The following is a 24,093-nucleotide window of genomic DNA, read 5'->3' on the forward strand; positions in this document are numbered from 1 at the left end:
GAAACCATATGGGGAATCAAACTGCAGCAGTGTAAGGTGCTCAGCACTCTCAATTCACAGTCAACAGCTTCTAGGATCAGGCTCTCAGGTAGGCAGACTGTAATTATCGGAGCTGTAGTGTTGTTTGAGCTAGCATATATGTTCTTACAAAATGTGATAGTCACAAAAAATGACAACTTCTAATCTGAGAAGTGATGCCTACCACAGATAGAGCTCCTTAGCAGCATGCTGTTTAGAGTAAATATTAAACCACCTCCTGACACACCTGTTTTTCTCTAGTAGCCTTCCACGACGGACCGATTTAATCTATCCCTGCTGAGTTCTTGAGCGCTGACGAGAATAAAAGTTGAGCTGGTATGGCTGGAGGCCATATTAATTTTTTAAAATCATGAAAAATACATTAACAAGTGTTCTTTAAGTGTACTTTAAAGTTATGAAACTACACCAAGTTGAATGTACAGAATGTAAGCTCCTGAGGAAGGAGTGAGGGGAAATAGTGAAATTGTATTTATCTCTGCAAGTATTACGACCACCAATAATACATCACAGATGAATCACAATTCATTTGCTGATGCTCTGGCGTTTTGCTATATTGTATTTATAACATTTAAGTGTAATTTCTACATTTTATTTAGAAGAGTATCTTCCATTTGATGATTTGGTATACAGAGTTTATTCATGTTTGCATCAATCAGACTAACTTCAACCTTTCAGATACCTTTCAGCAAGGGCGCTGCTTGGTACTACCTTACAATGTACAAATTTACATGACATCCACTCTTTCTGTATGGAGCTTTTGAATTACTTTGATGCAAAATGACATCTGTGTTGTTTAATAAAGGAAGGTCAGCAATAAAAGTTTTGATATATATTATCCATTTTGATATTCACACTGAACTGAAGAATTACCAAGTAGACAGCAGAGATCTCAGTATTGGCTTAGATAGCTGCCCTTTATTAGACAATCACCGAGATATGGTAAAATGCAATCCATTCCCTGTAGCTACCACCGAAGGGACTGTTGTGCAGCCTCTAACGGGGTCTGTAACAATACAACATAACAACACATCCCCCTACCACTGCAAACTGGAGATACTGTCTCTGGGATGGTTGGATTGAAACATGGGAATGAGTGTTATGAATGGGCATGAAAATCCCTCTCTTAAAGCAATGGCATTATTTTAGCTACTTTTATTACCTCAAGCTTGAATTTACAGATAAACAGACCGAGCTCTCTGAAGGCCAAGACAGATATTCGTACTGCTTTTCTCTTGAGTACTAAAAACTAATTACTATCAAAGAGAGTTCAACTGGGGCAGTGCCTATCTCCTGCTGAAGCAGTCTTTCATGAAAAGAGCCTTTGAAAAGAAAAAGAAGGATGGGTTGACAAATTGGAGGTTTCAGCACTGAAAACACCATTTAGTATCAAAAGATGTGAACCTAGACCAGAAAGATTCCGAAGCGCGGTGGAAGAGTTCACTAGAAAATAGTGAACCGCTGTTATTTTTCCCACTGCTATAACATATGGGACAAACTTGTTAATTCAGGGTTCCCAAGAACTTACAAGTCTTCCTCTTGCTTCCACAAATACAAGGGAAAATGCATCAGGACAGACAAAGCTTAATTACCTACATATATATATATATATATATTTCTAATGAATTTGCAAGTGACAGGACAACAGGAAGTCTCATTCTGCAAAACTACTTGAATAAGCTCCAGAAACCACCTGTGATATGATTTAGAGTAAAAAAGGCTCATTACATCAACAAGGATATGGGATGGCTCAGTGAACAATTACCAAGAACTACATTATGGATCCATTGCATCTAACTCATTGAAAGAATACAGTGGAGAGGTAGGGATTACTTATTGGCAGGTAGAGACTAAATGGACAATGCAAAAATTAACAATAGAGCAAGTTAACCTAACTTACTATTTTCAGACTCAGGAAATAAAACTAGGGAGTGGTAAAAAAAGAAGCATCTCCAAATCTACACAAGGTCTAGTGTGGATGTGTTTTCAATGGGATGTTTAAGCAAAATTTAAAAGGACCTGTAGAGATAAGTTCAACTTCTCCTTAGCAAGTTTCTCTGGTTGTCACTATTAGTTAACATTGCCTACCATCTTTGAGGATTGTTTCTCGCTCTGTGCCATCAATTTTCTGTCGTCCAATTAGGAAGCTGGTAGTATCAGCAAAGTAAATGTAATTGGTCTCAGCATGGAAGTCCAGAGCACGAGGATTGACTAAGTTTTCTATAGGGATCATGTATTCATCAGATACTCTGGTATTCAGGTCCATTCCCCGTATTATTCCTGGGCGTCCCTTTCCATAAAAAAGAAATAGTTCATTCTTTGGTCCTGCAAAAGAAAGATTACAAGCATAAACAACTGATGCTGCCTAATCTTCTTTTACAGTGCATAATGTCACTGTTTAATTAACTGGCACAATTAGTGGGGGGATCAGGAGTGTTATTCAGTACCAAAAATTAAACTCTCAAGTATTCTGAAGGTAACTAAACTCAAGAAGTCTAGCTTATTACATTACCTTAATTAAAATACAAATTACTTTAGTGAGCTGCTAATATCTAATTATTTTTTCTATCAAATTTCATACTGAAAAGAAATCTAGACCATAGAATAACTTTGCATCTACTGTGAAATGGACGTATACAGCATTGTAGGCATTTAATTAATTCATGAGAATCTATCAGGGTAATGTAGTGCGTGACTGAAGCAACCAAATCTAACAAGACCGTAAACTTCAGCAAATTCAAAACATTACTTTTTTTCACCTGAAGTTTCTCAGAAACAAACAAGACAGAAGATTACAATAAATTTCTTTCAAATGGGAAGGAATACAATGAATCAGCACATACTGTTCTCTCAAACTGAGATACAGAACATGAATACCAATATTTCTTACTTCTCAGCACTTTTTTTACAATTTAGCTACACAGGTTAATTACAAATATCTGAAGTTTAGTAATACAATCTTATTTCCTTAAAGATACTTATAAATATCCTTAGATACTTTGTATTATGAACATACCTCTTAAAATTCTCCTGTAGACATGAAAATATCCTTTTTCCAAAGCCTCTGAAGTTTTTGCTGTTGTTGTTGTTGGAGTGGTTAGTGAAAACCATGAGAAATTTGATTGAGGTCAGGTGTATCTACTTACCAGCATTCATCAAAGTAATTAATTGCATGTGCTTCATCTCTACTAAATCAGTGCCCTTTGGTCAAGAAACCAGACCAAACCAGGCCTTTTCCAAAACTTTCAGGATTGTCCTTTTTGCAGTAGGCGACCAATAGGCTATGTTTTTCTTTCAGTACTAGGTATAACTATAGTTATTCAAATCAAGATTTCCTTTCTTAAACTATTATGAGGAAAAAATCTTGCTTGCCTTATTCACACAAAGGGTCTGCTACTGAGTTGTAAGTTGACTATATGGGCCGAAGTTAATGGTGATGGGAACTGTTTAGCAGCATTTCAGTATCTATGTTCTATGAGAATGCATAGTTATAAAGAAAGAGAAAAACTGATAAATTGAAAACTTGTGATGTTTTTTAGAATTCTTTAAAAAGTATCCCAGGTTTAATTTGTCAGTTCTGTAAACTGAGTCCAATCAAATAATTTTAAGGGAATAAAAGGAGTATTTCAACAAAGTGTCAGATACATGTTGCAAGCAAATTTTTACCTGAAAACAGCCCACGTTATTTCTATTGTCACTGCTACTGTTTTTAAGTAACACCCAGAATTACATCCTGAAATATTAGCAGCTGGCAGACTCTTTGATTTTTAACAACATACTTTTGCATGACCTGCCATCATTTCCCAAGATGAAGCCAGTCCTGCAGCGGCAAGTCCGTGTTTTGTAGTTGCTGCTGAGCAGACAGATGTGCGAGCATCCTCCTGGCGTTCCATACGGGTCCACCTCGCATGCATGGCTTCTGACTACAACAAAGGAAAAACAGCATGATTGGAACCCGTTTAAGGCAAAGTAATTATACACATCAGCATGTGGAGGGTTACAGAAAAAAAGTGAATTTGTATCACAATAAATCCTGAGAATATAAATGCAAAAGAAGATTTTTTTTTTTTTTAAATGATGCCCAGAGTGGACAAATACATGAATCTGAAGCACTATCTTGTGGCTAGCAAGCCATATCCCACAGTTGTGTATGCAGTCACCCCTTTTTGAGTAAGTTTTTGCACAGGCATCTGGCAGGCAGCACTCCCTCGGGGTAACTGACTCATCCCCCCTTCCCCCCGCCTCTTTTTTAAGAGAACAGAATGAATCCGATGCCAGCCCAGTTCACTAATCATTCAACACCATTAGACAACACTGTTCTGGGGCAGATACCTATGCAGAAACTAAAGAACAGTAAGAGCCTTGTAGCCTCTTTCCTATATTTGAACGGTAGGGACATATATCCAACTGAAGAACCCAAAGGATTCCTTTCCCTCGACATCGCATTTTCAAATGTACCGTTCTAAATTAGCAAAATAATACCCTAAATTCATTAAAAAAAAAAAACCCAAAGTCTGATCAGAGAGCAACATCTATCCTGCATTTACTCACAATAAGCCAATGGTATTTTAGCTCAAAATACTGGTTTTCTCTTCTTTCTCCCTTCCCTCAAGCTTTTTAGTTGTTCTTAAACAAGTAATCCTGTGGTTTAAGGTCAATATTGTTAAAGGCATACAAGAACTTTACCAAACTGAGGCAGCCTTTACAGCAAATCTTGACAAGAAACAACGTGTTCATTCAACACAAAGTAACCAGCAGAGTGAACCAAGGTCAAGAGCAGGTGTAATCAGAAAGGATGTAATAAAAGATACACTGTAATCATGTCCCTCCTGTACTCAACTGCTCTGACTCCCTCAGGCATACAAGAGGTCAGCCTACAGCAAGAAGAGAGTCCTCACAGCATTCTTCCGGCACCCACATCTGCAAACCCATGCCCTGCGCTATATAGTGAAAATTAGTTAATCCAATCTACATCCATTTAAAGCTTGCTACTGCTTCAGAAACTCTTCTAAAAGCAGTCAGTCTGTTTAATACCATTGATGTTGATCCCCAGAGCCGATATGTTAGCTTTTCTGTCCAAATAGCCATGGCAAGGATTCTAGTTTTTACTGTTATCAGTTATAGCAAAAAACCCTCACTGATAAAGTATAATTGCAAATATTTTAGATCTTGTAATCTTTGCACAAAGTTCCCATGCATCATAGTGCTCTTCTGGACACAGAACGGATGCAACCAGACCCATGATTAGCGTCATAGAGGACTATGGATCAAGGAATTCGCTATTTTATGAAAAATTCTGAGATTATAGAAAGTTTTCATTCTAGAGTAAAATGAAGATTTCGTTCACTAAAGGGAAGGAGTTAATTATTCAAGCTGTGGAAAACTGAAAAGCAGTTTCCCAGCTCACCAGTTAGGCAGGCTAGCTGTCCAAATCTCCATGCTTTTTGGCAGCCCCGAAGGCAGGGGCAGGAAGCTCAACTCCCTCAAGGTCTGCCGTCTGTCTGAAAAGCTCTCTGGAGGCCCTGAGAGATCAGGAATCTGAGAGGTCTGAGTCCATACCAGGTGGGCAACACTGGACATTTAACAATTTTGAACAGTGTTAAATTCTCTATGTCTGTGTGGAGTCCAAGAACTTGCAAACGAGGGCGCTTCAGCAGTTCTCCACCCTGAATGCTGAGGAGCCAGTTCTGTTAGGAGCTTAGTGAAGCAGGAGAATGGGCAGTCAGGCACACAGAGACCGAGGAGGCAAAGGATGCCATCCAGCGTTCTGCTGCAGTGACCTCTTTTCATTGCATCTTCTGATGGGAAATTCTGGAAGAACATTTTTGACGACCGCACATCCACCTCATTGCTGGTTTTACACTTCCTAGAAAGAGGGATTTTGATCCTACCTGCTGTTTGAGTTCTTTTCTGGTATACACGGACCTCTTTAGCATTTTCGAGCCTAGTAAGAGTCTGAACATCGGTGCCATTATATCTGTTTATTCGTAAAATGCTGAAATTATCTGAATTAACTGCATATAAGTAGTTTTCAAATACTGCTAAACCACAGAGATGCCTAACCTGGAAAAGAGAAAAAGAATCATTATTTTAGCCACTTCAGCTATTTCTGTTTTTTAGAAACATCACATAATATTGTGAAATGCACATGCTAAACCACACGGAACAATTTCTGCATGAAGTGATACATATTTGTTAAACTAAATTAAAACTACACTACAAGTATAGGTCATATTCTTGTAATCTAAGTTTATGGTAAAAAAAAGTTTTGTACAAGAAAAAGAAAAAATATTAAGCTTTCCAAATTCATTTATCCTCTGAATTTCCCAGTTCTCTGTCTTTAAAATTATAAACTCTGGAATACGATGCTAAGTGAATATATTAGTATTAACTAATACTAATTATCTAATTAATAATGAATATTAACTAATATTAACTAGCATTTAACTAATAAATATAGTAAATGAACTAGCAAAAAGCTTTCTTCTGTGTATAGAGAGACATTTAAAACAGCCAATAGGTTGAATTTATGATTTTTTTAATTACGTTATAACCAAAGCCAGGCAAACACTGCAAGATATTTTCACTGAATATTTTCTAACAAATAAATACATTATCTCAGCTATGCTTGTGTTCTTTTTTTGTTGTATCTTTGAATATGTTTGGGGTCACACAGTACTGGTAAATATGTTTCTCAAGAAGTGAATTCTAAAATTGCATTCATCTGAGATGTGCACGGGCACATGTATTAAAAATTACCCAAAGTTAGTTAATCAATCACAGCTCAAACACAAAGTATTCAATAACGGAGGTTGTGCTTGATCTGTAGATTTAGAAAAATGCAAAATATTTCATTAAGCAATTTGAAAACTGAATAAATTAAAGACAATTTGTTGGTAAATGCTCCACAATCTGAGTATCTTATTAATCCATAAATTATTCATGACAAAGTATTTACTCAGCCCATTTACTCCCAGATTCAGACATAGCTCACCAAAAACAAAAAAGGAGGGGGAATCCTATTGTGCATCATAAAACAGCCCTTTCTTATAGTACCCCTGGTTGGCCAAATCCTTGCCTCTGTACTCTGCCCTTACCCGGTGCAATCTAACTTAAATCAACAGAAGTGTTTGAGTAAGATGCAATAGGAATTTAGTCCAATTATAGTAATGCAGACATGGAAAAGAAAACAGCCTTGAAAATAATGATGCATCTGTACCAAATTGTTGAATTCTTCTCTGCATTAAACCCTTTCTTCCCTCTTTCCCATTTTAAAACTTTATTATTTAACTCATATGACAGCTTTTCTGTATTTACACTATTAAAATGTGTGACTCTTTTTACAATGCATTTTATAATGATTTAATTATTTGTATTCAATTTATGCATTTTTGTGATAGTTTTTACTCTTTAGCCAGCTTCCTAACTATCTTACATACGAATGGAAATGTTCTTTGCTATGTAGTCCTTTGAAAGCCACTCCAAGCTATCAATCATGAAAGGCCTTATTTGAAAAGCATGTCTCTTAATATGCTTGCATTTATGAAATAAACTTTCACTCCTAAAATTTATTGGGAATAGTTTTCTTGTTTGCTGTTTCCTCGGACTAACTACTAGTAGCATGGAGTTAAATTAAATCCCAGGAAATGCAAGCACAAAAAACAGTGAAATCACCAATTTTTCCTTTGAGTGGAGAAACAATCAATACTCTTCTCCTTCTGTGATAGCAGTGACCAACTTAAAAGCCTAACTTTTTTACACTCTTCACCCTTTCAATTCACCCATACTGAAAGAAACAAACATCTTTCTCTCTTCTTAACCAGTTTAGAGAACAGAAACGCTCTGAACTTAAAAATCCTCTTTAAACTTAATCCTTTTTAAATTTAAGATTTAATTAGGAATCCTTTTTTGTATCCAAATTTCAGACAGGAGAAAGAACAAATGTCTCTCCTAAGGCACAAGTAAGTACAACTTAGATCAAGCTGGTTAAACCATTAAGATGAATTTATTTTCTAAGCATCTATTCCCAAAACATCACCCGAAAAAAAGTTTACAAGACCTGCCAGCCCAGAACAGCTGGCTGAAGACTGTGGCCAGATCATTTTAGATTAAGAAAGGGAGCATTTCAATAAAAATAGGAAGGCTTGGTGTTTGCTGTTTAGCCAGACAATCTGGATTGGTTTTTGTCACTTTTTCTGCATATTTTTTAAATGATAGTTATATTAACCAGTTGTCTGTTGGGTAAACAGTGATTACTTGAAGTGAGTAAAGAATGACAGCAGAATAGGTCCAATATTTATTCTATTCATTCTTCCATACCCTTTTTAACTTCAGGCAGAACTAGATGTACATGCAAACTCTGTTACGACGGACTAGTAACCAGGAACAGTTCTTTGCTATTTTTCCCTGGATTTCCCACCAGCCTTTCAACAGCCAGGGAACCTTTTCTTTCCATATTACCTATTATCCCACTCTCCAAGCTAAAACAATGGATTGATGCATTCCCGCTCACAGGCTCGTACAGTCTCAAGGTTTATATTTATGACTCTGAACACCTGGAGCAACTGGGAAGAACACCATTGCCATCAACATAAATATGATTTAAGCGCATCTAGATTGGTCTGAACACCTTTTGTTCTTCCTCTTCTCCCTGACAGTCTCTTCTTCCTGATTTGGCAATACTATCTTGTCATTAATAATTTATCCCACTTGTATTACCCCATATTTCCCTCCAGAAGTCTCTTACAATGGAAATTGTGACTTACATGATGTATTGTTAAAGAACCACTGCATAGAAGCTTGTCTATAGGTTGCAAAATGAGCTAAATTGCAGATAAAACAAAGCATGCAGCTGACTCTTTTAATGTCTAATTTATTTGAAGCAAAAAGAAAAGATTCTGAACATTACTGTAACTGTTAGCATTATGCATGTTCATTTATTGATCTCGTTACTTTTTATTGCATTTGCAAATCAATACCTACTTGTCTGCCTTTCATTACTGTATGCCTCTTTCTTCCTTGATAGTCAACAACTTCCACATTATCCAGATATATGTCAACCCAGTACACATATTTGTTGATGAGGTCTAGTGCAAGGGCAGTTGGCTGTTCAATTTTAGCATCTACTATCCACGTCCTGTTCATTCCATCCATGTCACATCTCTCAACCCTGGCAACGTTCCCATAGTCTGTAAAGAAAAGCTTTCTGTGGAAAGAGAACAACGTGTTGTAAGTTTCAAAGCGTGTGAGCTTAACGGCAAGCTCCTGGACGCGCTGTGCAAAGCAAGTTTTCACTCTTCTTCATTCCAGGGGCTACTTATGTTAATTACCCATATAATACTGATAATTGTGCAACTGAATATCTAAAAATTTCACCAAATCTTCTAACAACTTTACAACTACATTGACTGTTCTTTCAAATGGACCATACAGAAGTTTTCCATACATTTCGTTGTGCCACAAATATACCCTTCAGCTAATACTTACTCTGGTCTATAAATGGATAGTATTCATATGTACAGAGACTATATCAGAGTCCTAAATATCTCTGTAAATCTACTACCTATAAAAACAAAAAGATAGTTACAAATATCAAGGAGTGGCAAAACCACAAAGGAGTTTACATGATTTAAAAAGCAATTCATTATATAAAATTTTCAACAAATACAAGTCAGCAATACTGTCAGATTAAAAGAAAAGATGCATTTCTAAAGTAGATGCGTTGGTCTATATTGCATTTGTATCCAGTCTTGGAAAGAAGTTCAGGACAGGACTAGCAACTGTGAAAAGCTTTAGTATGTTTCCACAAATCCTATGAGTCATTCCATCAAAAAATAATGGAAAATTATCAAAGACCTAAAATTGCTGCTAAAGCTTCTCAGCTTGATATTTGATAAGCATTCACTGGGTTTAATATGCACAAACCAATTTTGATTAACCTGACAATATTTTTACAGGATTATCTATTCGTGAGACTAAATTATGCTTGCCAGCAGAAGACCACCTTGCCATGACTTTAACATGTAAAGAATAATCCTATTCCAGACTGAATGTTACTAAAACTACCTTGAGAATCAGGATTTCATTTTCCAAATTAAGTGAATTATCTGCTAGTTATTACCACTAATGGATCAACAGTATATAAACCCTGTGATCTGTTTATATTAAATCATAGTAATTTGTAGCCTTGTAACCTTTCACAAAAAATCAACACTTGCATGCTTTAGGCTGGGAAAAATACATAGTTGCTAAATTGCCAAATGAAACCCATAAACTTTATTAATAACACCTTAACATAAACGAGAATACATTTTAAATGTATTTAAAGTGTTTCATGTGCAAAATACATAAATTTAAAAAATCACTAGAAGCGTTTGAAGCACTAGAATTATACGTGGTATAAATACAACAGCTGTCAAATGCTAAAATGTTTTGATCACAGAATCATAAAAACAGGGCTTGAAGAGAATTTGAAAGGTCGTGTAGTCCATCACCAGGCCATAAGGCAGAATAAAGTTCACCTTTATCATTCCTGAGTGATAACTCCATTCCTGATAGAGATTTCTATTTGTCAAAATCACTTTGAATTCCTGCCTTGTCCTTAACTGTAATTCTGTATCCCAGCTGTACTTCAGGAACATTTAAAAAAATACATACTTAACATTCAGGTCCATATAAATCAAAATGTGCATACTACAGATGATGTGAAAACTAAAAATTATGTCTGCAAAGTAAATGTTTTATTTGGAAAAAACCCAACAACTATTTCTCTCTCTCTCTCTCTCTCTCTCTCTCTCTCTCTATATATATATATATATATATATATATATATATTTTAATCAGCAAGATCAACACCTATTAAATTTAAAATAACACTTGTTAAAACATTACATGCACTCTAGTTGACAATCTGCATTTCTGGGGATCTAATTTAGATTATTTAATGGGACTTTGAATCTCAAGATTCAGTTATTCAAATCAAAGCTCAGTTTGTGATTACAAAGCCAAAATTGGTTCCAGTGTGATTAGAGATACATACACCTCTATCTATCTAATCTCTCTCTCTCTCTCTCTCTCTAACTACACAGCAACTTTACAGACCTGGAGCAACTGACTCTGCTTAGTGCACAGTATTCCTGTACAAGACTATGCAGTATCACATAGGGTTCTATGTGATATCACAAAACAAACTATTAAACAAGTTAGAGATAACAATTTGCCTTTTACAAACTATATGGTCTTTGGAGATCAGGGAAAAAACAAAATGTGTGTATGTCAATAAGATAAATTGATACAGTAAAGGATTGTACTGCTTTAGCAATGTCTCCAGCTTTCAGTGTTACAGGGGTCATTTCTTCATTTCCTAAACACCTGATTTTTAAACAACAATTGTGGTAAGGAAGCTAATCACACTTCAGGTGTAAATAATATACTTTTCATTCAAAAGATAATTTCTCTTGGAGACTGGCAATAATAGAACTTTATATCCATCCTTTAATGTCGAGGCAGAAGACAGTACTGAGCAAGTTTTGAAAGTTAAACTAAGACAATGAAATGCTTCACCGTGCAATCTTGTAATGAAATTCTGGGTTTAGAGAACTAATGCAGATTTCTAGAACAAGGTTTAAATCAGAATTTTGTTACTAACATGTGAAACTGACTCACAATTACACTGTCTTCCCTTTGCTTTGGGAGTTTTCAGGGATACATTTTAGTCTTTTTTTCTTTTAAAGACTAATTTCCATGCTTACAAATGGTGCTAGATTTGCCCATCTATTTTCAGCAGTGGGTGGTGAGATCTTTTTTCAATTCACAGAGCAATTTCAGCATGAATACTGACAATATACAGCTCCCTGCACATCTCTCACAACATCCATTAGTACCGACCTTGAGGGATGAGCTATAACAACCACAGGGAGAACTGCATCCATTACAGCATTTCCCGAGACGACCAGTGAGGATACTAAGTGGACCTGCTATAAAAGAGTTAAAATTTTTGCATTAAATTGAATTTTATTAAGGTACGCTGTCCTTTGAAAGATGCAGACTCTTCCACACATATAAATTTTGAATATTCTCCTAGCTCTTTGAAATAGTACAAAAAACATATTCTGTGCATTGTTAATTAAGGTGAAAACCGGCTAACTTTTTCAAGTCCAGCTTTTTGGCAGACATCATACACTGCCCTTTTTTCACACTTGCCAAACTCTATCATGAAAGTACTGGGTTGCTTTGTCCCAGTGTGCCTTCCAGAAGGCTCTTCCAGAACATGGTTTGTTCTAACAGTTATGAATCTTCTAGTAACTAACTAAAATGTCTTCAAGGCTAAATTATACTTACTGGCTTCTGCAACACATTGTTCTTTGGCCTAAGCAGTTCTTTTCTCACCTGCCTTCTCTGCCAGATGTATTTCTAGATGGCAATCAAGTTTTTTCACTGTCTAGCTAACAACTAGAGATAAGCAAACAAAGTCAGTCTTTCTTATATCATAAAACAGGCTCTTTATGTGGCCCTTCTCTGCAGTTATTCCAACTTTAGGTCATGTTATTGAACAAGCATGGTCAGCAATGGATGCACTGTTCCAGAAAAGAGCTCACTGGTGTCTGTACAACGGCACTGTAACTTCCCCACATCTACCGCACATTGATCCATCACAGGACAGCATTTGCTGTTTTCACAGCTCTGTTACACTGCTGATTTACAGTCATCTCTTCTAGCTAATACACACATCCTCCTCCCTCTGCTGATTTCCTAGGTTTTAGCTGACTTTCCTATCACAAGTCTCCAGTCCATGAAATGCAACCCCTTTCATAACTAACAGCATAGTTTTAGAAACTTATCATCGGAGTTAAAATAAGCCTTTGAGCTGGGACAACGCAGGGATTGTTCCCTCCACATCTGAAGACTGAAGTCTCTGTAACATTTCAAAATGCCCTCAACTGACAAATCCACCAACTGCAAGCTGCAATCAAGTAAGTGGCCGAATAAAACTAATTCTGAAGGAGAACAACTTTGTCACTACACAAAGTCAGAGTGAACTTGTCCGTTCCTCTTGTCCTACCATTAGTCACAGACTAATCTTTCTGTAATTATCAGGCCTCCAAAACAAATAAGGAGGACCTCAAAAAGCCCTCAACTTTTCCATCAATGTTTTTTACTTACTTTTATTTTCCAGGCTTTAAATCACAACATTAATAACCCACCAATTTCAAATATGTCCTCCTTTTAAAACTACATTTGGCCTTCTGGCTAAATGCATTGTCTTAATTTTTTATTTACCTAAAAAGCCAAATACTTTACGGCACAATCAGAGAATTTGGAGGAGACAAAACTTCACAGTTCTGCTACTCTTTGGATATAAAATACATATGGAAAAATGCTATATGAAAAAATGGTATCATGAAACAGTTTTCTTTTTCATCCGGACACATACAACTATGCTTCACACTTCAGTGTATTCATGTGCCATTACTATTGTTTTTTATTCTTTATTTCCCTCCTCAATCTTTCATTACCATCTGTAATAGGAAAGAGGTACCCTTGTAACAATGACCAGTAGCTCATCCACTCAGCTGCCAGGCCTCAGACTCTAAATTGTTCCCTAGATAACTCAGAAAGCCAGCCTATTTCTGCTTCTTATTGCTCCTTTAATTCCCTAGTTGACTCTTAAACCTCAAGTGCTCTTGCAATGGATCTGTAGAAGAAGTACATGTTATTGGACAACAACCTAAATCCCCTACAAGGAGAAGCAAGAAGCAGTTGCTGGCATGCCCAGACAGGACAGAAGTGCAGAAAATAAGCCATCATATGCCTGATGGTATGTAGCAGTTCAAGACCAAATGACAGTGCTGAGATAGGCTTGGATACCAAAACATGTTAATCACAGATATCCACGGATTACACACCCTCCCAGCTCTGCTGGCGAGAGGATGCAGCCCAGAAGAAAAGCCAGAGGGTCAGTGAAGCGGTGCCGGTCCGCATGCTTCCCGGGCTCTCCCTGGTTCTCCTTCGGGGAACACAGAGCGTCTCCCCATTCTCTCCGGAGTCACTGCGGACACTGTCGATTTTAGGGTCAGAAAGATAATAGCAAGGTCTCAGCTGAGTATTGAATATTGGCTATTCAAACTCACGCGGCACCCACCAGGCACTCACAGCCTGCTCACGTCAAAGGGTCTCACTTTCACGGTGCCTAACAGGCTGTTTTCCTTTGAGGTACTCCTCTACTACTCTCATATCTAAGCTGCTCCCTGATCCTAGAGGGTCAACTGAAGTTCGCATGTTAACACTACTGGCAACCAGGCCCAACTTATGCCACTCGCCACATAGCAGTCAAACATCAATGCCATGGAAAATGCTGATACCCTTTTCTCTCTTCCTCTAGTCTTCTGTTATTAGCGATAAGGACGCGTTACTGTAAGCACTACTTAGTAAGGAAAGGGTGAAGATTACAAATAAACTGACATTTAAAGGACAGCATCTTCTCCATAAGCTGAAGAATCACAAAGAATGAATGTTCTTCTGAAGCAATTACAGGTCTGTTGCTTCAGTCTCAGCAAGATGGAAATTGCTGAGCAGATTTTGAAGGAAAGAACAACAAAGAGCTTGGCAGTTCATGGCCCAGAGTCAATTGCAATGTGGTTTTGGCAGAGGTAAAGTACTATAATATATATAGAAAGAAGGCTGGTTTCTTAGACAAAGTTACTGCAGTCGACCAGATCTATCTAGATTAAAGTAAAAATATCTGACAGTATACCTCAACAAGGGTAAGAGTGCAAAGAATAATATTTAATTTCCAGAAATTACACTGAAAGGATCATTATCAAGACACAAGGCTACTAATGATATTCCATTGATCTTGGGAGAAACCTTACTTAATGAAAAACACTAACTGTATGCTCCGGGATGCTTAAGTGACACCATGTTAGAGGTTTTTTTCTAATATTGAGAAGGAATAATGATGGTGTAGGAAAACCTCTAGACTGCAGTAACAGAAATAGGATGAAATCTAGTAAAATAAAAATGCATGTATTTAAAAATTACTAATAAGATTTTGTGTAATGATCCGGCCTCTGCTCAGTTACTTGTGTTACAGTTACTTGTGTTAAAAGAAATAAAAGATTATTCTATAGAAAAATATACTGCAGGTAACCAAAATTATGGGGGCTGTGACAAACAGAGAACCTTCCTCGGAAGAGGTGATCAAAACAGTTAATTAAAAAGATTGTATGACAACATTTTTTGGATGCTCCACTTGTAAATTAAAGCCCTAGATTCTCAAAAGGGGACTGTCATATGGTCTTGTATCTGATTTCTACTGCATTCAACCTAAATGAATGTATTATTTAATTTACATTGCAGTTAATTAATAGTAGGCTTTATAGCATAGTCCAGGAAGGTTTTCCCTTCTGTTGACATTTAAGTTGATTTCTGGGTTCAGTAATTGTGTCTTCTCTCCACATCTAAAGCAAAAGAAATCAGCCACACTCAGACTTAACTCATTTTTGATGGTAACTGAGCCAGTGCCATTACTGTACCGGAAAAGTCTTAAGTACTTGAATGGCACTGCTTGCTGACACATCCATATTTAGAACAATTGCTAAATATGGGGCAAAGGGAAATTTTTCCCCAGGGTAAGAGCCACTGATTTTTTTTCTTCTGTTTCTTTCTAGCACAGTGCATCATCCATCACCATAAGAATAATTTCATTTTGCATATCCATACTATTTCAGGAGGATTAGACACGAGCAGGATCTCCAGTGGCAGGTCTTAATTTTGGTAGTTGGTTTTGGAAGGAAATGACGGGTGGATGGTTTTGGGGCCATCTAGCACGGAAATTCCATTAAAGAACCTCTGTGATTTCTGAAAAGTAGGAGGGGACATAAGTACCAAATGATCCTAATATTTTGGAATCTTGATAATGGGTGCGTAATAATAGAATAATAAAAGTCTCTTCATATGTAGATTCAACTGTAGATTTAGAATAGTAGCAAAGAGTTGAGTTACAGATAAAAATAAAAAAAATAGACAACAACTGACATACACACAGTCTAGCTTGAATTGTCATTTGTTCCATAACAGAACATAAGCGAATCCAGCAACAGCTCAACTTAAATGCCTTAGGGCAGCATTTGTGATAAAACAACTTTCTTTTTGTGGGGAAATCACCAGTTTAAAGATGGATTTTCCTTTTTGGAGTAATACAGATGGCAGTTTGAGCAGAGTAATAGGGTAAGTGGCTGTGAATTTGGGGACTGAAAAAAAAATCAGATCTGGTTCCCTGCTGTGGTAATCTACAGATTGTCATAATCTGTGTAGTTATTAATGAATAAAGCAAGACAAAGGGGAGGGGAAGAGAAAAATTGTATTTTTTTTTCCCTATAAAAACTAACACATCTAGAGGAAGCAAGGGCTACCCAGAGTGGTGAGATCTCCTTCGTGGACTTTGTGAGCTTCCCAGTCCAGCTGCCTTTCCTTACCTTGCTCAAAGCAACAAGAATCAGCCTACACCCTATGTGCTGCACACATGCATGTATGTGTGTACGCACAGGGGCATACACATATGCATGTCCTTATACACATGCACCACGTATATCGACCCATCACACATCTCAGTATGTGGAAACCTCAGGGACCAAATCCTTAACAGTGCCATGCTCCTCCTGCAAAATCTCTTGACACCTACAGGAGCTGCTCAGCTACATGTCATGTATAGTTAATGGAATATGATAACTCAAGACTGTAATTTATTACATTGTTTCCATTATATGCTCCACTTTTGTTTTAGCTTTTCAAAACAAAACCCTGCATGGAGTTTTTGAAGTTTGAGCCCACTTGTTTTGGAAATAGAATCCTTCATTTTCATTTCTAAAACAATGGTAACCAAATATATATAATATATAAAATCAAGTTTCAATAATGCTATAAGGAGCCTTAAAAAGTTTTGTCTGCTCTCCCTTTTTCACCAAAATGAGCTTTCTCTGCACTAAGGTAACTGCAAATGGTAAGTGCAGCCATTCCTGGCTGCAGAAGAATACATGGCAGTAAGATGCACAGCTAACTTTCTCTTGTCATCTCTTCGGATGGTTTCAATTTTCTGTTACAAGGTATACTTCCTCAAATTTAAAGTGAACATGTAGCAAACTCATATCAACTCTGCCATACTCTCTTTCTTGCTCCGCATAGGAATATGTGTGAATAATAGTTAAATCTATTTTTTCCCATCAACTAGGAGACGAAAACTATGAGACATAATCTTGAAAACCTGCATCCCTTAGCATGAATCAAACCGATTCTTGCTTCATATGCTCTTCTATCTAAATACAATTTAATATCCTTCAATTAAAGCAATGTAATTAGCTTGAGTAATTTTGTGCAGTGCTAGTGCATTTTCAATGTCCTTCTCTTTCTTCTAAATAAAAGGATGCTGTCTGAATTTTCAAAATTTATGTCAAGGATAACATTTTAGGAACTCAAACAAATTTTACTCTGTAGGTCTATGTTAATATTTATTCATAAATATATGCAAGATGTTAATAAATGTTATTGTTCATTGCAGGATACATTGCGGTTACATTCATGGATTCATCAAACCTCTTTATCAATAGTATTTAGTTTTATTTTGTCTAGTTACTGACTTACTTCTGAAAATGTACTTAGATTTAAATTAGATGCAGAATCAGGAAGCAATGTCCTCTCAGGATATGCACGTACTCCCCATGTGCTACTGCAAACTCATCAGTTAGTTAGAATAAGAGTGAAGAACCATTCATTTTTCCCAGTCTATCACAAACCAGTTATGCCAAATAACTGTTGATCCACTGCAAAACTTCAGTTTTTAAATAGGCTCAAACTGTCATGTACCTGTAGTTTTACATCACTGATTAAGTAGACTTTTAACACATCACTGCCAAATAGTACCAAAAAGTCTTTATAAGATTTTTAAAATAGTATATATAAAATGAAAAATATTTCACATACACTTCTACATATTTACAGAATGTATGTTTACATTGCAATCATGCACACGCTGTTGTTAGATGTTATACTTAAATCTATAACTGTCTCAGCCTGGCAAAAATGTTATGACAAATACAGCTCTTAGATTGCCCGGAGTAATTATTTCTGAGGATTATATGGTTAATTAGTGTATAGTCTATATGGCATGCAAGATACAATGAAACAGTTTTGCCATAGGAAATTCAAATTAGGTTTCTTCATTGGAAACTTTGGGTCTGACGTATATGCTGTCCTTCAGAATATTCAGAATATATGCTGTCCTACTTATATAGTTTTTTAATATAATGTTTTTATTATTTTGCTTTGAATGATTTCTAGAACAACAAAATACCACTTGATCCTTCATAGCAATTATATAAACACAAGTACATACGAGAATACATATTTTCAAAGACTTAATTAGGGCTGTACTCTCAGATACACAAAAGGAATATAATATTTTCTCTGAAGCTGTTTAGTTTTCATAATACATTATTATATGCATTTGAACTGTAATTCTTCTTCAACTTAATAAATAACTTTTTTCTTTTTTTGAAAAAGACGGTTTTGAGAATATCTTTTTTTAAAAAAAGGATTTTGGAAAAAAAATGCATTAATTGTTCAGTATTTGTTGTGGGGGGGTGGGGGGACCTAAACTGAAAATGCCTTTGATTTCCAGCCTGATGAAATTCAGGCAAATACAAAAGCAGTCTGGAGCTTGCTAGGTTTGATTTCTGTCCTAGAGCTAAGCTAAGTTCAGCTAAGGAGCAGATCAGGACAGCATTAGTAGTAACCAGCTTTCTAAAAACGGCTATGGAGACACAGTGGAATATTATTTCCCAGACGTAGTCCTACTTCCCACGTAGCTTTTCTTTCCCCGAAACTGGACACTTGGCCCTCTGAGGCAGCGCGGCCCCGTTGGAGCGAGGTTAGCGTCCGCTGCGGTACGGAGCTGCACCCCCCAGGCTCCAGCCGGCATGTCCCCAGCACCTCGCAGGGTCCAAGCAGCAGGAGAAATCTCAGCTCCGCCGTTTCCCCCACGAGCCGAACAAACTCTTTCTAGACTTCTCTACGCACACAGCAGCAGCTTTCCGCCGGGCGACGCTGATGAAGCACGCCCGCTTCGCTTTGGGGATGCCGAGCACGTGAGGGCGCGGGACCGCGGGCAAGCTCAGGGCGCCGTGGGGACGCCCCTGCCCAGGCCTCCCCACGGCTGCTCGCCCCGCTCCTGCCCTGCTGCAGCAGTAGGCATTGGGCTTGCATTTTCAGATGTGTATAGAAAGACAGATACGCTTTTAGTCTGATATTTTCTTTCTAAACATTAGCATAGAATAGAAGAAGGAAGAGAAGCTTGCAAATAATGCACACACAGACGCAGGCTGATTTAGAGCAAACAAGGGCAGTGTGAGCATTTTCGTAACCTTGTTGCTCTCCTGTACTTGCCAAACCTTACAGGCTATTCTAGATATTTTCATTGTGAGCCTTCCTCAACAGAGATTATTTGTTATATGAACTGTTCTGCACTATGAAATGCAGAAATACACCTATTCTGTTTATCAGAGATCACGTTTTCTGCATCAGCTGCACCTTTCCACAACACAGATTTCTATTTTTAAAAAAGAATGCTTTGTTTCCAAAACTTGATTTCTGTCAGTCAACTTTTTCTACTTACGTTAGAGTTACAGAGAATGAAAAAGGCAGCATTTTTGCAACATTAATTTATTTAAATATTTATTATTAATGTAAAAATAAATTATAAAACAGTTCTTTCGTCTTGGTATTTTATGACCTATACCAGATTAAATGTCAGTAATAGCTGGCATTTGAGAACCTGTCTCATCCATCTCATTCAGAAAATGCTACAATAATCATCATTAGAGAGGATTATATTAAATTAATCAAAACCCCACAGTTTGCAGGCTTTTGAAATCTCAAGGCTCCTCCTTCATATGCACAACAAAAGAAAGGCAAGGATTATACCTAGAGATACACTTTTTCAATCCCCAAATCATCAGACCCCAATTTTTTAAACTAATGATTTAACGGCATGATGAATTAGCAGTCTACAGCAAGGATAGTTTTTTCTTTTTTCCAGCAAATTCATGGAAGAATATATTAACGGCTATGAAACCCAATGATCTATTTCTAGCTCTGGAAATCACTAAGCTGTAGCCTGCTGAAGGTGACAGTTTGCTGTGTCAATCATTAAATCATTAAATCAATCATTAAAGGATTCTTGGTTAATATTTATTGAGCCTCATATTCAGAAACCTACTACCTGGGTACCAATTAGCTGCCCCCTGTTCTGATATGAGCTAGTGAATAGCTCTCGGGTAGGTCTGACTCACTAATGGCCCCAACACGAAATGGGACACGTGGGGTGAGCTGTTCATTCTAGCAACCATTTGCTAGACATGAAGATTACAGCGTTCACAGCTCACTCATGTCTTTGTAACCTGGACGCTCTGCTGATTCTTCTTCAGCACTGCGAAAGTGTATTGGCTTACAGGCCTGCAAAATTCTTACTCTTTCACAGGAAGAATGACAAACATTTAATATCCTCCATTTATATGGACTTTTTTTTTAAAGTAAAATATGATCAGTATGAATTACACTCTTATCTAAAATTATACCTTATCATAGGACTGGTATTAATGCCATCTAGTCAGAGTTAAATTTCATTCGTAGATCCATAATCAACTGAAAGCATGAGAAACTTAATAAGGCAATTCTCTTTCAGGAAGAAAACAAAATATCATCTTTCTCGGTACAGGGCTGATTAAGGCCCAGCATCTACAAACTGCAGGTGTAGAACCTGATAGTCAAGTTAAGAATTGGGTTTTTTCTGTGTGTGTTCACAGTTTTTCAATAAATAGAGTGGGGACCATCATATCTTTTCTTAGAATTGTTTGAAAACTGATAAAGGACTGTTACTATTCATGACAAAGAGGGATCTACCTATTTTACATCCTTTCCTTTTCCTTATTTAGAAATATTAGTGGCCTTTCCCATCTCCCATTCCTTCAAAAACATTAGCAACTATTTCAAAGGTGAATGTTCGAGAAATGGCCGTAAGAGTACTTCCAGCTTAAACAGTCTTCAAATATATGGTCGTAGTCATTATCCCAAAATACTTCTTGCACAAACATTCTCAATCAAAACCCCACTCCCCGTTTGCTAATAAGTACCTAAAAATGATTTTAAAATATCAGTAAAGTAAACTGGATCGTGCTCACCTAATATTCTTAGGCAACTTCTAATCTGGTGCTCTCCCAGCTTTCATCAGGATAACAAATGCCACTTTTGTTCTCCTAAATTTTGCTTGGCAAACTGTGTAAGCACTCAGACTGAATGCATTTGGTCTGAGATTTTTGGAAGATGTTAAATTGCTGGCTTGTACTTGTTCTTTTAACTAGGTCGGGGTAGGAGTGGACACAGAAAAGCTCGACGTAGTTTTCTCATCGTTTCTAAAAGCCCGCGCTGAAACGCGTCCGACGTCTTGGAGGAAACCAAACCCAGGGGAGCAGCTCGCTGCTGCCTGGCTGACATGACAGACGAGTTCAACCTCTGCTGATCTCAAGCACCATATCTACAGCTGCAGTGTGGGTGCACATGTATACAAAGAATTTTGAAATTTCTCTTACATTATATTTCTTATATGTGAGGTATTGGGCTCACTTGAGTACATTATTCTAATCCTTAGTAACAGAATCATCTGCTACTATTTCCCACACGCAACTGGCCTCGTTTCAGTGCAGTGAAAACCTGTGCTGGCATGACAGAGCACTTTATAGAAAAGCTGTTATCTGTAATACATTTGCCATACTCGTTACAGAATTTTGAACATAAACAATGAACTGATAAGAGACTGCAGGAAGCAAACTAGGAAGTCTTGGGACTACAGAGGTGCAGGCTGAGCCAGGGACTAGCTGCCATTTCTGATTCAAACAGAATTCCTACGGAGTTCAAACAACTTCCTTAAAGTTTATTTTCCTTTTTCTTTCTTTAAACAGGTAAATTGTATTAGCCCAAATCTATGTATTATCTTTGTTTTTAGATACTTTACATGCCTATTTGGTGAATGCAAGACGAGGAAGCAAGAAGTTACTCCCACCACCCCAACACAGGCATCTTGCAGCCAGGTTAGTAAACACACTTCTCCCGTTTAAAGCAGCCACGTGGGAAACAGCAAGAACACAATCAGTATTTAGCCTTACTGTGTTTTTCTGCTGGTATGTCCACCTTTTGCGTAAAAGAAAAAATGAGTGCAAATCAAAAGAGAAGAGTCACATGAATAGAAAATACAGCTGAACACAGAGGGATACTTGAAGGTGATAGCTAGAGTGAGGGGGACTATTTTTCTTCCTTTTCATTTTTTCTTCCTTTCACATTAACAAGTGCTGTCCTGCCAGTTTTTGTGATGTGACTATAACATAGTAACTGAAGAGAGACAGTAAATGCTTGAGTGCAAGCCTGCAGGCAGCTACAGCACACAAGATCCCGACTCCTGCTCCACACCCGCTTCTTCTCCAGGGGAAAAAGCACAGCGCAACAACATGTTCAACACAGAAACAACTCCAAAAAGTCACAAACCATTACTGAATTAGTAAGACAGAAAACAAAAGGACATTTCATTACTTCCCTTCTCCTCTGCTCTGCTGCACTCGGGGGCCTGGCAGGTCCGGCCATCAGGAAGCCCTGCAGAGAGGGCTAAGGAGGTCTGGGCACCGAGGGCTCTCTGTGCCGCTGCGGTGCAAGTTGCTCGCCTGCGCTGGCTGGCACCAGGCCACGCATCTCCCTGAGGAATCTGGCCGCACGGTGCAAGCAAATGATTCATCGAGCTCCCAAACCACCACTTCAAACTGCCACATTAAGGTAAATCAACCCCCAAATCAGCTAGGAAAGGTGGGGATTCAGGTGCTGTTTCAGAAAGTCGGTCAGGCTTCCCAGCCACCATCATTGGAGCAGACGGGGCAAAGACAGCGTCAGTGGTCTGTCCAGCTGTTCTTGCAGGGAGGCAGAGCCCTAAATTTTACATATGATGTCCATACACATGAACACACTACCAACAGAAAAAAAACCTAGCAGGCTATTGCTAATTGCAAGTTCAGGTGGTAAATGATTCTACCTCCAGAAGCAAAGATAACCCAAAATTTAAAAATGTTGATGCTCAGAATTTCTTCTTAACTGTAAGGAAAAAAAAAAATCCTAACTATCTTCATTTTCTTGTGTCAGCTAGGAAGCCATACACCTCATTATCAAAAAAGAAAACAGATCTTCAAAATCAGCAAACTGACTACATGAACCCAGCAGAACCCTAACTCATCTAGAAATGCCTTGGTCCTGATATCTAGACAGAGTAAGTGAAATTTCTAGGCCGGTAAATATATTCTGCTACTCTAGAATAATCCAAGAAGTTTTTTGCTATTGTTAAGGACCCACAAGTGTATTCAGATACTTTAATTAAAAAGAAGAAGAAGAAGAAAGAAAGAAAGAGAGAGAGAGAGACATACAGATCAACCTGCACTGCATTTCTACAAAAGCAAATCATCATTCCGATTTCTTGGTATAGATAATTGCTAAATAAATAAAATTTAAAAGAACTCAAACATATAGTTGTTTGCATTCCTTGATTTAAGAGAGTGCTGAAGGTACAGTTCTTAAAAAGGTTCAAGAAACATAAGCAAACTTTTAGCCATCAGTTCCAAATTAGGTGATGTTATACGTCACAAGGTACTACAAATTACTCATTTTTTTATAGTAATCCTGTTTTCTTCAAACTATTATTAGGTAGGATTAGCTAACAGCATACCAGGATTGCGCTATGATGGAATTATACTGACTCACTATGCATTCTGATGCACAGTTACAGGCGAGTTTATATAGAGATCAGACGGGCTTCATTTCATTATAGCACAGTCCCTAAAAGAGAATCATTGCTTCCGAACAATAGCATCTTATCTACAACACATTTTTCAAATATAAGATATATATTAAGACTCAAGCTTCTTGTGATATCTTTAAGGCAGATATTAAGTGTGACACCTAATCAATCTGCCAGGA

At 37.4% G+C, this 24,093-nt stretch overlaps 1 protein-coding gene across 2 annotated transcripts in view; it reads right to left on the reverse strand.

The window, feature by feature from the left end:
* Nucleotides 1–24,093, reverse strand: part of LRP1B (LDL receptor related protein 1B) — a 741,350-nt gene that overhangs the window by 286,428 nt on the left and 430,829 nt on the right. For both annotated transcript variants that reach the window (XM_068949290.1, XM_068949291.1), the window contains 4 exons: nt 9,019–9,241; nt 5,928–6,099; nt 3,816–3,959; nt 2,125–2,361 (listed from right to left, as the gene is read on the reverse strand). In XM_068949290.1, the coding sequence (XP_068805391.1) occupies nt 2,125–2,361; nt 3,816–3,959; nt 5,928–6,099; nt 9,019–9,241 (776 nt within the window). The remainder of the gene's footprint in view (nt 1–2,124; nt 2,362–3,815; nt 3,960–5,927; nt 6,100–9,018; nt 9,242–24,093) is intronic.

The sequence above is a fragment of the Struthio camelus genome, chromosome 6 (genome assembly GCF_040807025.1).
Source record: "Struthio camelus isolate bStrCam1 chromosome 6, bStrCam1.hap1, whole genome shotgun sequence".
Taxonomy (NCBI): Eukaryota; Metazoa; Chordata; class Aves; order Struthioniformes; family Struthionidae; genus Struthio; species Struthio camelus.